The sequence below is a fragment of the Ailuropoda melanoleuca genome, chromosome 14, assembly GCF_002007445.2.
Source record: "Ailuropoda melanoleuca isolate Jingjing chromosome 14, ASM200744v2, whole genome shotgun sequence".
Classification (NCBI taxonomy): Eukaryota; Metazoa; Chordata; class Mammalia; order Carnivora; family Ursidae; genus Ailuropoda; species Ailuropoda melanoleuca.
Window position 1 is genome coordinate 83,289,273 of NC_048231.1, and position 13,548 is coordinate 83,302,820.

The 13,548-nt window shown below is 36.9% G+C and overlaps 1 protein-coding gene across 1 annotated transcript in view; it reads left to right on the top strand.

Annotated features, from left to right (window-relative positions):
* The window catches only part of ME2 (malic enzyme 2), a 48,441-nt gene that overhangs the window by 8,790 nt on the left and 26,103 nt on the right, over nucleotides 1–13,548 (top strand). Inside the window, exons 3-4 of the mRNA XM_002916787.4 lie at nucleotides 7,408–7,541; nucleotides 12,165–12,314. Of these exons, the coding sequence (XP_002916833.1) occupies nucleotides 7,408–7,541; nucleotides 12,165–12,314 (284 nt within the window). The remainder of the gene's footprint in view (nucleotides 1–7,407; nucleotides 7,542–12,164; nucleotides 12,315–13,548) is intronic.

Genomic DNA, 13,548 nt, shown 5'->3' on the forward strand with positions numbered 1-13,548 from the left:
AGTAATCGATATCTGTTGCTGTGTGCTTCCTTTCATGTCTTAAGTTGTCATTGAAGTAATTGTTGGTATTTATGTTTCCATGAATTTATATTTCTTAACTATATTTCAGGTTCCTTTGGGGCAGGGACCATTCAAAATATTGTATTTTTTTACAATGCCATGGGTATAGTAAATATTTGCTAATTATGTTGGTTTTATTTTATTTTTATCCTTACAGAAACTATTTAAAATGTACTATGAGGGAATTATGAGAAATTTATAAAGTACATTAAGTGTCAAATTAATTTTAAGGAGGGTAGTCTAAAATGCATTACAGTACTTCTGTAAAGAAAATAAAATCTAATGCTCTGGCCCTCTGAAATCTCTAAGGTTGGGTAGCATCCGTAAGGTTACCTCATTGAAAGATCATTTTTGGAAACCCCTTAAGCATCAGGAATAGTTTTTCGTTATGTGTTCAAGAAGGAACGTAGACTAGTGATTCCTGATTTGAGGGTCATGAACTCCTTGGGAGCTTAAAAGAAATCAGGTTTGTGCTTCAAACGTTGTAGGCTAAATGTTTTAAGAGTATGTTGCTATCATTAATAAAAGAGTAATTTTAGGCGGTATTGAATTCTTTTAAGATTGTCTTTTAAGATGTCTGTAATCACTGTCTACTAAAGGCAGACCTGTTACTATGTCTTTAAGACTTTTTCATTGTGGTAAATAGTGTACAGTTTACAGTTGTAATGGTTTAAAAGTGTATAGGTCAGTGACATTAAGTACATTCAGTGTGTGCATCCATCACCTGAAATGGAAACCAGATACCATTCTGCAGTCACTCCCCCTCCCCCTTCTCAGCTCCTGGCAACCATGAATCTGTTTTCTCTTCCTATAGATTTGCTTATTCTGGTATGAATATGAAATTCTTTATGAAATATTTTAAAAGTCCTTATACTTTAAGGACTAGGTTATAAGCAGGAGTTTCAGTGTGAATTTGGATTTACTAGCCATGAAACTTTGACTCTTCATTTAACCTCTCCAGACCTCAGTTTTCTCATTTAAATCATGTAGGTAATACAGCATTTTGAAGTATTCAAAAGGCTGTGCAAGTGGAAGATTGGATTTCCCCTTTTCTCCTCATGCTCATTTGGTAAACTTTTTAGATAATTTTTTGAAACTCAACACTGCATCCTTTCCTGTAGGAAGTATGCACTTTCTAGTTTGTACCTGGAGCTGTGGTTTTATGGTTCTTAATTCTGCGAGGGTTTTTGTTTGTTTTTATTTTAACTTCCCCTGGCTAGATGTCTAATAGTAAACTAATTCAAATTTTTCTTATTATTTGCATAAATAATAAGAATTATATTATGACTAATAAAAGAAAGAAAAATCACATTCCTACCATCCCAGTATATCATCTGTTTTTATTTTGTCAAATCCCCTTAAAAGTATATTTACTTTGAAGAGCATAGGATACAATTTTATATGCCATTTTACTACTGGGAAGAGTATATTATAAATAATGTCCATGATGGTTCATAAGCCTTCTATATATGGCTGCATCATAGTCCAATAGGTAGATTTGGAATCATAGAGATTGAAGAGAGACCCAGCTTGACCCTTCCAGGCTGCGTAATCTTCAGTGTAGATGTAACCAATTTGGATCCCAGTTTCTTCATCTAAACTGATATGGAGGAAAAGGAAAATTGTAAAGCTACTTTAGGCACTGTAAATTCTATGTAAGTGTGAGTTGCTTCTTTCAGGGGATGTTTTATAATTTAGTTAGCCATGATGCTATTGTTGAATATTGTTTTCAGTCTTGACATTATGAATCATTAGTTACTAGTTATCAGTTATCAGTATTTGGTAACTTCCTAATTCCTGACAGTTTATTCTAATTGCACTTGGAGGGAAACGAATAGAAGGGGACTTTTCTTTCTTCCCAGTATTCAAATGTAGTTAACGGATTTTTATCAATATTGGCTTAGTAAAGAAACTGGGTGTGTCTAAAGGAAAATAGCACAGGGGATCTTTCAGGATTAGCCAAAGGAGGCACACTTACCACTATGTTAATTGGGAGGGCATTGCTGTGGCATAGATGAGAAAAGGGCAGACATGGTGGAACAGGTGGCCCGGGGAAATGGGCAGAGGTGGAGAAGTGGACTGTTAAAGGTGTTCATTTGAAGCTAATGTCATCTTTGTGGGGCTTGCTTCACTTGTTAATACCAGGCTAGCAAATTTAAGCATTTGATCAACTATTAACATAAATACTTAATATATAAAATTGTTTTTTAAATCATTTTAACTTCTACTCTGCATTATAAATAAAATGCTTTCTTTTTTAACTTTTTTTTTAGGTAGGCTCCACGCCCAACGTGGGGCTTGAACTCATGACCCTGAGATCAATACCCAAGCCGAGATCAAGAGTTGGGACAGCAGGGGCACCTGAGTGGCTTAGTTGGTTAAGCATCTGACTCTTGATTTCACCTCAGGTCATGATCTTGGGGTCGTAAGATGGAGCCCCACGTCGGGCTCTGCACTCAGCTCAGAGTCTGATTGAGATTCTCCCTCTCCTTCTGTCCCTCCCACTGCTCGTGCTCTCTCTCTTTCTCTCAAGAAATAAATAAATAAAATCTAAAGTGTTGGTCACCTAACTGACTGAGCTGCCCAGGCACCCCAAATAAAACGCTTTTGAGTGTCCCTTAAGCCTAAATAGGAGATAGGCAGTGACACCTTGTGTAGCCAACTTATTTATCTTTGGCAGTAGGGTAGGTAAAGCACCTTTAAGTGAACTAATTAGTTCATTTAAATCTAAAGTTTAGGGGTGCCTAGCTGGCTTAGCATACGACTCTTGATCTCAGGGTCATGAGTTCATGCCCCGCAGTGGGTGCAGAGATCACTTAAATAAATAAATGAATGATTTTAAAAAATAAATGAAGTTTAGCTTTTCCACTTTAGCCTTGTACTAGAGTGGGAAAAGGAAGTAAGGGTGACAGTTTGGGTTTTACCTCTTTTATATATCCTAGCCTTAGGTGAAATCTTACAAGGAGAAATATGAGTTGCAAAGATTTAGTAATTTCAGTCTTCTCCCTTTTTTTCCTTTTCCAGTATAGCTAAAGGTTTATCAATTTTGTACATATTTTCAAAGAACCAACTCTTGGGTTCACTGTTTATTTTTCTAGTTTTTTTTCTGTTTTCTATTTCATTTATTTTCACTCTGATATTTTGTATTTCTTTCCCTTCCTTTTTGCTTCAGGTTTAGTTTGCTCTTTCCCCCACTACTTTCCTAAGGTAGAAGTTTAGATTATTGATTTGTGATCTTTCTACCTTTTTAACGTGGACATTTATGGCTATAAATTTTCCAGTAGGCATTGCTTTCACTTCATCCCCATAAGCTTTGGTATGTGTGTTTTAATTCATCTCCAAGTATCTCCTAATTTCCTTTGTGATTTCTTCTTTGGTCAGTTGGTCATTTAGGAGTGTGTTGTTTAAAATCCATATATTTGTGAATTCCCCAAATTTCCTTGTATTATTGATTTTTGATCTCATTGCATTATGGTTAGAGATCTTATTTGGATTATTTAAATCCATTTGAATTTATTGAGACTTGTTTTATGGTTTAACATATGTCCTGGAGAATATTCCACGTGCACTCGGTTTGAAGGATGTGTATCCTGTTGCTGTTGCATGGAGTGTGTCAGACATGTCTGTCACGTCTAGTCGCTTTACAGTGTTGTTCAGGTCTTCTGTTTGCTTCTGAGTTTCTATGTAGTTGTTTTCTCCATTCTTGGAAGTGAGGTATTGAAGTCTCCAACTTGTCTTTCTTCATAGATTCTGTCAGTTTTTGCTTCATGTATTCTGGGCCTTTTTCACAGATGCAAAAATATTTGTAATTGTTACACCTTCTTAATGGATTGACCTTTTTATCATTATAAAATGTCCCTCTCTTTGAACAATGTGTATTTCACAATCTATTTTGTTATTAATTTAGTCATTCCAGTTCTCTTTGGGTTACCGTTTACATGGTATATCTTTTTCCATCCTTTTACTTTCTACTTAATTGTGTTTTGAATCAAAGTGTGTCTCCTGTAGACAGCATAAAATTGGATCATGTTCTCCATCTTGCCAATCCATGCCTTTTTATTGTAGATTTTAATTAATTTACATTATATAATGGTTGATAAGATACAGTTTATGTCTGTCATTTTGGTGTTGGTTTTCTAAAGGTCTTGTCTTTTTTGTTCCTCTATTTCTCCATTGTTCCCCTCCTTTGTGTTAAATTGATATTTTCTAGTATACCATTCTCATTCCCTTGTCATTTCTTCTACTGCCTTTTTCTGAGTTATTTTCTTAGTGGTTTGCCCTGGGGATTATAATTACCATCTTTATAACAGTCTGATTCAGATTGATTCCAACTTAATTTTAATAGTACATAGAAACTGTTTCTGTATAGTTCCAGCCTTTCCCTTTGTCTGCTTTGTCATAAAAGTTACATGTTTATACACTGTATGACCATCAATACAGATTTATAATTATTTCTTTATGTAGTTGTCTTTTAAGTCAAGTAGGAGAGATGAAGAGCTATAAACAAAAAAAATATATTTATACTGACTTTTATATTTACCTATATGGTGATCTTACCTGTGTTCTTTATTTCTTCATGTAGATTTGAGTTACTGTCTAGTGTCTTTATTTCAGCCTAAAGGACTCCCTTTGATATTCCTTGTTAGACAGGCCTGCCAACAATGAGTTCTCTATTTTTATTTGAAAATATCTTAATTTCTTCTTCGTTTTTGGATAATTTTGTAAGGATTTAGAAATTCTTGGTTGACAGGTTTTTTTTTTTCTTCAGCACTATATGTCATCCTACTGCCTATGGCCTCTGTGGTTTCTGTTAAGAAATTAGCTGTTCCTCTTTTTCAGGATCCCCTGTACATGATGAGTGACTTCTCTCTGCTTTCAAGTTTCTTCTTTTGTCTTTTAACAGTTTGAATATGATGTGTCTAGGTGTAGATCTCTTTGAGTTTTTTTCTGATTGGAGCTGTTGAGCTTCTAGGATGTGTGTTTCTTCTAGGGGTAATGTTTCTCATTGATTTGAGAAGCTTTTGGTCATTATTTCTTCAAATATTCTTTTGTCCTTTTCTCTCTTTGCCTTTTGGGACTCCTGTTAGGCATACGTTGGCACAGTTGAATGTATCCCACAGGTCTCTGAGGCTCTGTTCATATTTACTCATTGCTTTTTCTTTCTGTTTCTCAGACTGGATAATCTCAATTGACTTTTCTTTATGTTTGCCGATCCTTTCTTCCACCTGCTCAAATCTGCTGTTCAGCCCCTCTGAATTTTTTTATTTCAGTTATTGTATTTTGAATTCCAGAATTTCTACATTTGGTTCTTTTTTATATGTTTTCATTGATATTCTGTAGTTAGTGGGATATCATTCTTGTACTTCCCTTTAGTTCTTTAGATGTGATGTCTTTTAGTACTTTGAACATATTTAAAATACCTAAAGTCTTTGTTTAGTTAGTATAATGGTTGACCTTCCTCAGGGACAGTTTCTATTAACTACCCTTTTTCCTGTGTATGAGCCAGCTTTGTCTTTTTGCATGTCTTACAATTTTTTGTTGAGAACTGGACATATTCAATAATGTCGCTGTTCTGGAAACCAGATATTCCTCCCAGGGTTTGTCGTATTGCTGTTGTCTATTTAGTGACATTTCTGAACTACTTCTTTTAATGTGTGTAAAGTACAATTGAACTATTTTTTAAAAGTTTTTATTCTTGTTTTGATATGCCCACTAAAGTCTGCTTTGTTAGCTTAGTGGTCAACTAATGATTAGATGGAGACTTAAATACCTAAGGGCTCTGTGTACATGTTGGGGCATGCCTTTAGTACTCAGGCAGTTTACAACTACACATCAACCCTACACAGAGCCTCAAGGTTAACCAGAGGTGGGAGCTAAGGGCCTTACCAAGTCTTTTCTAGACTTGCCTATAGCTCATGGTGACTATCTAGAATCTTAGGAATATGTCAAGCTTTCAAATTCCCATCTACCCTGTGGACATTTTGTTCCTCAGCTTTTCCTTTGCAGCTTTTTGGTTAGTCTATTGTTTACCTCAGCTGTTATCCACTGCCTCAGACAGCTGCCATGTTAAATAATTACCTCTGATTGTTTTCAACAAGCTCTTCTGGAGAAAAAGCTGTTCACACGGGGTGAACTCCAAATCTGATTAAATAAAGACAGCCTTGCAAGTGGGGTCTTCCACCAAACCACCAGACAGGTCAAATAATGGCAAATTTCCTGAGTATGGGGCTTTAGAATTATCTCCAGCCTCCCTTTAGTAGCTGCCAGGCTCTGTTTTTCAAAGTGATTGTTTCATAGTGATTGCTATTTTCTAGGCTACAGGGGGCTGAGGAGGGAAACATAGGAATAAGGCAAATAAAAATGTCATGAAGCTTGCTGTTCTTATGAGAATTCAGCTGTTTTTCTTGAATAAAATGTTCCCTGATTGCTGAAGCCTTTGGTTAGTTTCCAGAATTCTGAAGAAGTTTATTCTGATCACTTGGCCAGTGTTCTTATTGCTTTTATGGAGGAAAAGATTTGGGAAGTCCTTACTCTGGCATTTTCACTGACATCACTTCTATGAAAAGAATTTAACACACAACTGAGTATCAGAAATTGGAAAAGATTTTCTTATGACATAGGTTAATGTCCTAAGTATCATTGCTTCCTTTGCCTTCTTTAGCTCAGCCTTACCTCTTTCTAGCAAGGGTAGCTTCTGTCATCACTTTGGTCTGTGTTCTTTCAAGCTGTATTCTGTTAATTTCATTTCTAATGTATGCATGCAACTGTGTATAATATGTACTTTATGGGGGTTTTCTGGACATAACAGTCAACAGTGAGTGTGTTTGATTTGCAGCTTGCTTTATTTTCTTAACTATGTGTCTGGGAGATACTTCTACATAATTGGAGATCTGTGTTTAAGTGTATGGTATTTCATGGTATGGAAATACCATGGGTTCCTTAACTGTTCCATAATTGATGGGCTTTTAGTTAGTTTGTAATAGTCAAGAGAACTAGAAACAGTACTATAACTAATTTTTTTGTATATGCCTCCTTATTTTATGTATGAATATTTCTCTAAGATGGCTGTCTAGAAGTAGTGTATGTGCATTCAAATTTAAAAATATTTTTAAGTTGTCTTCTAAAAAACTAAAACCTGTTTACATTTCCAGCAATGGTATGTGAGAGTAACTCTTTTACCACACCCTTACCAATACTAGAGATGATCAGTCTTACAAATTTTTGACGGTCTGGGCAAAATGATATCTTAACGATTTTTTAAAAAATTTACATTTAAATTACATTTTGCAGGATAGCACCATTGCAACCTCAGTAAGCAATAATTTTTCATCTTTTTCTCCTTTTTAGGGAATGGCATTTACATTACAAGAACGACAAATGCTTGGTCTTCAAGGACTTCTACCTCCCAAAATAGAGACACAAGATATTCAAGCTTTACGATTCCATAGAAACGTGAAAAAATTGAATGGCCCTTTGGAAAAGTAAGAGTTGATTAGATGTTTAGTTCTTTATTGATGCTCTGATGAGAAAAATTAGGAGCATTATGGTTATTATTGTGTAAGAAATATGCAGTCTTATAACGAAGTTTGCGTTTTAGGCAGTTAACTATTATTTTTATAGTGATTATGTTTCCTTTATTTCACCAAATACTTGTGTTCACTATTGTAAAATTTAGCAGAAATCTGTTTTTTAAGCTTAAAATCAGAGAGCATTTCAGCCTTCAATGGACTGTTAGAAGCAGAGTATCATCTGATTTGTACCCTTTCTATTCAACAACCTTTTTTAATCCTGTATTTTGTGTGTGCCACTGTACTAGCCACTGAGGTTGTAAAGTAGGTAAAAGATAGCTGACAATTTAATATATCGTCCAATCCAGGAAAGTGAAAAAGAGAAATAATTGAAACTGTCCCAGGCAAACTAGAATGTATTGCCACCCCAGTAACACCCAGCCCTGCCTTCTAGAAGTTTATCAGTAGTTATATTGTGATCATCATTGTACTCTGTATGGCATTGTGCAGAACAGTGAGAAAAAGGAATATGCAGAGGATATTCTGAAAGCACAAATAGGGCTCCTAGCCAAACTTAGGGAGTCCATTAAAGCTTCCTAGAGGAAGTGATACCTGAGCTGATTTTTAAACAGTATGTTACAGGTGGCAGGTAAAATGAGAAAGAAGGGCAAGGTATTCTGCATAGAGGGATCAGTCTGAATGCAGAATTAAAAATACCTTTTTGGGTTTGTTAAGTACAAGAGATTGTTTGATGACAGGTGAGAGTGGTTTCTTTGATCTGATGGGGCAAAAGGAAGAGTACAATAGACTGAGAAATGATTGAGACGAAAGGAAATGCGGACTCTTTCAAGAAGTTAGGTAAGGGGATAGGAAAGATCCTGAAGAGTAAGTAAAGCAAGACTTGGATTTATAGTCCTGCTTGGGGACTATATTTGAGGTGGTATATTTCAGGCTAGGAGGAAATTAAAGGTGCTTGCGCTGTGAGGAATGAGCCCAGAAGGAAGGGTAATTGATAGAACAAGATCCCAGAGAATGGAAAGGGACATACAGTCAAGTGCAAAAGTAGAGCTCATAGGGTCAAATGCAAAGATAGAGAGCATCGGGTTGAGTGCAGAGGTAGAGGCTGGCCTTGAACAAGAAAAAAGAACAGCTCATTCTCTAAGGCAAGAGTGAAGATAAAATACAGGCACAGGTAAGGGTAAACTATGCAGCTGGTAGAGCAGCGCTTGGAGATCTCATCCCACCTGATGACCTTGATTTTCTCTATGATGTAGAATATGAAGGTCGTGGCTAAGATTTATAAAGGCCAAGCCAAGGTTAAATAGAATTGGTAAGGAGAGTGATAAATGTTCGGAACAGCCATTTATTTATTTATTTATTTATTTATAGATAATTCTTTTATTTAAAAAATTTTTTAAATAATTTTTTATTATGTTAGTCACCATACAATATATCCTTAGTTTTTGATGTAGTGTTCCATGATTTGTTATACACAAATAATGAATCGCAGAACAGCCATTTAGCCAAAAGTGAAGCTAAATAAGGACAGATTAAAGGCATGGGTAGGCCTGGAAGGCCTAGTGGCATAGTCTTGTTTGTATTGATGCCATTCTGCCCAGCAATGTTATTTTTTTCACAGAAAAGGTGAAATGTAACAGTAATTCAGGTTTGGGGTTTGCTGAGCTGGCAAAGATGCTGCATTAATTCATTCAGCTAATATTCATTCAAGGCTCTTATGTGCCAAGCATTATTTTAAGCTCTAGAACTACAAAAATGAGAAATTCCAGCCCTTGCCTTCAGAGAGTTCATGGCTGGAAGAGACAGACACTGTGGCAGGGTAGTGTAATGATAAAGGTGCGGGCGTATTCCACAATGGCGGAGATTTGTTGAGAGTGAGAGGCTTGATCGTGGGATCCAGAGTAGGGAAAGAAGAGATGCCAGGAGGGAACCTAATAGAACAGGAGAAAAGGAAGCGATCCAGGAGCCAGAGATCTCGCTAAGAACTGTGAAGCGGGCCATTGTGTAGCTAGCCAAGGGGAGAGGGTTGTGATCACAGTACTGCGTTAGTGGCATTCAAGATTTCTGAGCTGTAACAATCCTCGGTGGAGACAAGATCCAGTGGGAAGCATTCAGTACGGTGACCAAAGTGAAATGAAGGTGAAAGTGAATCACATGTGCCTGATAGTTCATCATCGTCATCTGTTCTTGACATCTCTGCTGTCTGTTTCATAAAGCTATTCAATCTTAATTGTTTTCTTCCCTAGCCTGAGGAGCGATCTTCTTCCCTTTACCACCTACTGGTATTGTTTCTGCCTGCAGTAACTACATAGAAAATATTATTCCTCTTACAAATAGAATCACTTCTCTCTATTTATTCATCAAATATTTACACACCATTTACATTCCATTTACTTTGCCAGATACTGGAAATACAGACTTCTATAAGGCAATAGTCCCTAGCTCATGGTATCATCCAGGCTAGAGGGAAGACAAAGTCAGGAAGTGGAGTGAGAATCGCAGAAGTAGGAGTAGGGTGCTGAGGGACCTGAAAACAGGAAAATCTGTGTAAATATGTGTGGTGGGGGAGGGGAATGGGCAGAAAGGGAGAGCGTGCCACCTGTGTTGCATTCGGGGGGTATAAGTATGGGACTGTGCATGGATAGAGGGTGCTCCAGGCAAAGGGTGCCTTGTATATAGCAACACTAAGGTAGGAGATGTGTGCATTTGAGAAACTGAAGTAAGTTCAGTAGGAAGATGAGGCTAGAAAGTAGGCAGAGGTCTTGTTAACTATCTTAGACGCATAAGCCTATTTAATGGGTGTTCGGAAGGCATTTAAGGAGAATAGAAATGGACAGAGTTATTTTTTTTTTTAAAAGAGAAGGATAGATTGGAGCAGGGGGCAAAATTGTGTGTATAAAAACTAGTTAGAAAGTTCTTGAGGTGGGGCGCATAGGTGGCTCAGTCAGTAAAGCATTCAACTCTTGATTTCAGCTCGTGATCTCAGGGTTACGAGATTGAGCCCTGAGTTGGGCTCCATTGCTGGTGTGGAGCCTGCTTAAGATTCTCTCTCCTCCCTCTGCCTCCACCTCCAGACAGAAAGAGAGAAAGAGAGAAGGAGAGAAGGAAGGAAGGAAGGAAAAGAAAGAGAGAGAGAGAGAAAGAAAGAAAAAGAAAGAAAGAAAGAAAAGGAAAGGAAAGAAAGGGAGGGAGGGAGGAAGGAAGGAAGGAAGGAAGGAAGAAGGAAGGAAGGAAAGAAAGTTAGTTCCTGAGGTAGCCCAGGTGAGAAATGATGCTGACCTGGACAGGATGAGGGTGGAGGGGAGATATAGGTATATTTGAAAATTATTTAGCAGGTGGACACTGTAGGTCTTTTTGATTTATTAGACTAAGGTAAGACAGAATGGGAGAGGAAGAAATCAAGAATGGGATCTCAGATTCCCGTTTGGTCAGATGATAACAGGAGGAGAGACAAGTTTGAGTAAAAAGTAGTGAGTCTGTTTTATACATATTTAATTCAAGATGATCACTGGCTTTTTTCTTTTTCTTTCTTTCTTTTTAATAGTGGAAGCATCTACAGCTTTTCGTTTTTAAGTTCATTTATTTTATTTATTTTATTTTTTTATTTTTTAGTTACCAACATCAAACTCACAACCCCGAGATCAAGAGTCATACACTCTTCTGACTGAGCCAGCCCAGCGACCTGTCACTTGTTTTTTTCAAGTCAACATTTCCCAGTTTTCTAAGCTTTATTTTTGAAAAGCCATTATTTATATATGTATACGAACTGACCATTGCCTTTGTGGAACCTCTGCGCTCTATATAGACCTTATAATGCCTTTAAGCTACCGGATTCTAACTCCACAAGGACAGGGGTCACTTTTTTTTTTTTTTAATAATTTTTATTTTGTTTTATTAGTCACCATACAGTACATCCCCAGTTTTTGATGCAATGTTCCATGATTCATTATTTGCATATAACACCCATGCACCATGGAATATGTGCCCTCCTTAATACCCATCACTGGCCCATCCCAATCCCCCCCTCCCCTCTGAAGCCCTCAGTTTGTTTCCCAGAGTCCACAGTCTCTCATGGTTCATTCCCCCTTCTGTTTACCCCCCCTTCATTCTTCCCCAGGGGTCACTTCTTATATCCTGGGAATCTAAATAGTGCCTGGCACATAGTATATAGTAAATATCTGAATGAATGCCAGTTTATTTTCCTTCCATATTTACATGTCAATCACCTTGAAAGTTATTTCCTTAAGAGTAGGGTGGTCTAATGGTAGTCTTTGCATTTCTAGTGGCTGGAATAGAGCCTGACTCATAGTAAGGGCTGAGTGAATGTTAGCTCTTGTTTCTGCTGTTCTCCTTCTCCTCCTCCTCTTCTTCGTTATCATCATCTACCATTTAAGTACATTTTTATTTTTGTTAATTTTTGTCCTTGGTTTTAAATAATGATAATTTAGGGTTTTGTTTTCTGGTAGGGAGGGAAGTCCTCAGTTTTAGATGTTTACATATAACTTCTAATCCTAAAGGCCAAAACTTTGAGTGTAAAAGCTGACTGATGTAGACATTATTTCCTATGCTTAATTTCAGATACATCTATATAATGGGAATACAAGAAAGAAATGAGAAGTTGTTTTATAGAATTCTGCAAGATGATATTGAAAGTCTGATGCCAATTGTATACACACCAACAGTGGGTCTTGCCTGCTCCCAATATGGACACATCTTTAGAAGACCTAAGTAAGGCTTATTTTTAAAGATATATTTGTAAATGGTTATTATATAGGAAAAATAGCACTCATTAACACCTCTTACGTTTCTCTTTTATGTATTACAGTCTTAACGTCAATCACATTTTCCACCTCGCAAAAGCTTAATTTGAACAAAAAGGAGTTAATAAAAACCCAGCATGTTCATATCTTGTTTTTGTAAAAATGGCAACATTCATTCCTAACCTTCTGCAAGTTATTATGATTGGTCGAAGAATCGTGCATTTCTGTACAAAAAAAAGGAGGGGGTACTCTTAATTTTGGTGGCAGGTTCTCCAGAGTTATCATTAATATCAGTTTGACAATCTGCCCAAATTAAAAGGTTCTATTTTTTGTAGGCTTTAATTTCTGTTGTTTATTCTGTTTTATGACTTTCCCCAAATTTTAATTTCATATAGTTCTAGCACCTCAAATATTTTAAATAGAAAGAGTATGGGAATGGACATCTACTTAAGCCTTTCCGTAAGTCACCTTCTGCCTTTGAGTCTGTTTTCATGTAAAATGGGAATGCTAGTACCTATTAAAGAGGAGCCGAGAAGGTCGGATGAGGAACTGATGGGACAATTCTTTGTAAACTTAAGATTAATTTGTGTTTTCTTTTCACATTCCTCTAACATATTAGCATTTTCAACAGTCCTCACACCTTTCCATGTCTTTCTTACGTACTGATACAAATGTAGACCTTCAGACAATGCATGCTAGCATTGGTCTTCACTCTGCCCTCATCTAGCCTAGTGGCTCTCAGAATTTAATGTGTGTGCAAAACACCTGTGGAACTTAAAATGTTGATCCATGCCAACCTTCCTGTCCTTCCCCTTCCCAAGATTCTAATGAAAAAGAGAAAGGTGTGGAGGTCTGGATTTTAATGAACATGGTTGGTGATGGTATTGCAGGTGTTCCCTGGAAGACACTTTGAGAACACTGTCTGTACTGTGTGCTGCCATCAATTAATGTGTATTAAACATTTGTTAAGTTAACCCAGCTGTTCAGCTCTTTTATAGTTTATTTTTCATTCAGAATAGTGGTTCTCAATCCACGTTAAAGGACAAAGAGAAACTTAAAAATTTATTTATGCCTGGGCCCCACTTAGATTCTGGTTTAGTCAATCTGGAGTTGAGCCCCTGTGCAGGTGTTTCATAAAAGTTCCTGGTGTAGTTCTGGCAGGTACCCAGTGTTCAGAAAGGACATGAAGCATAAGGAACATG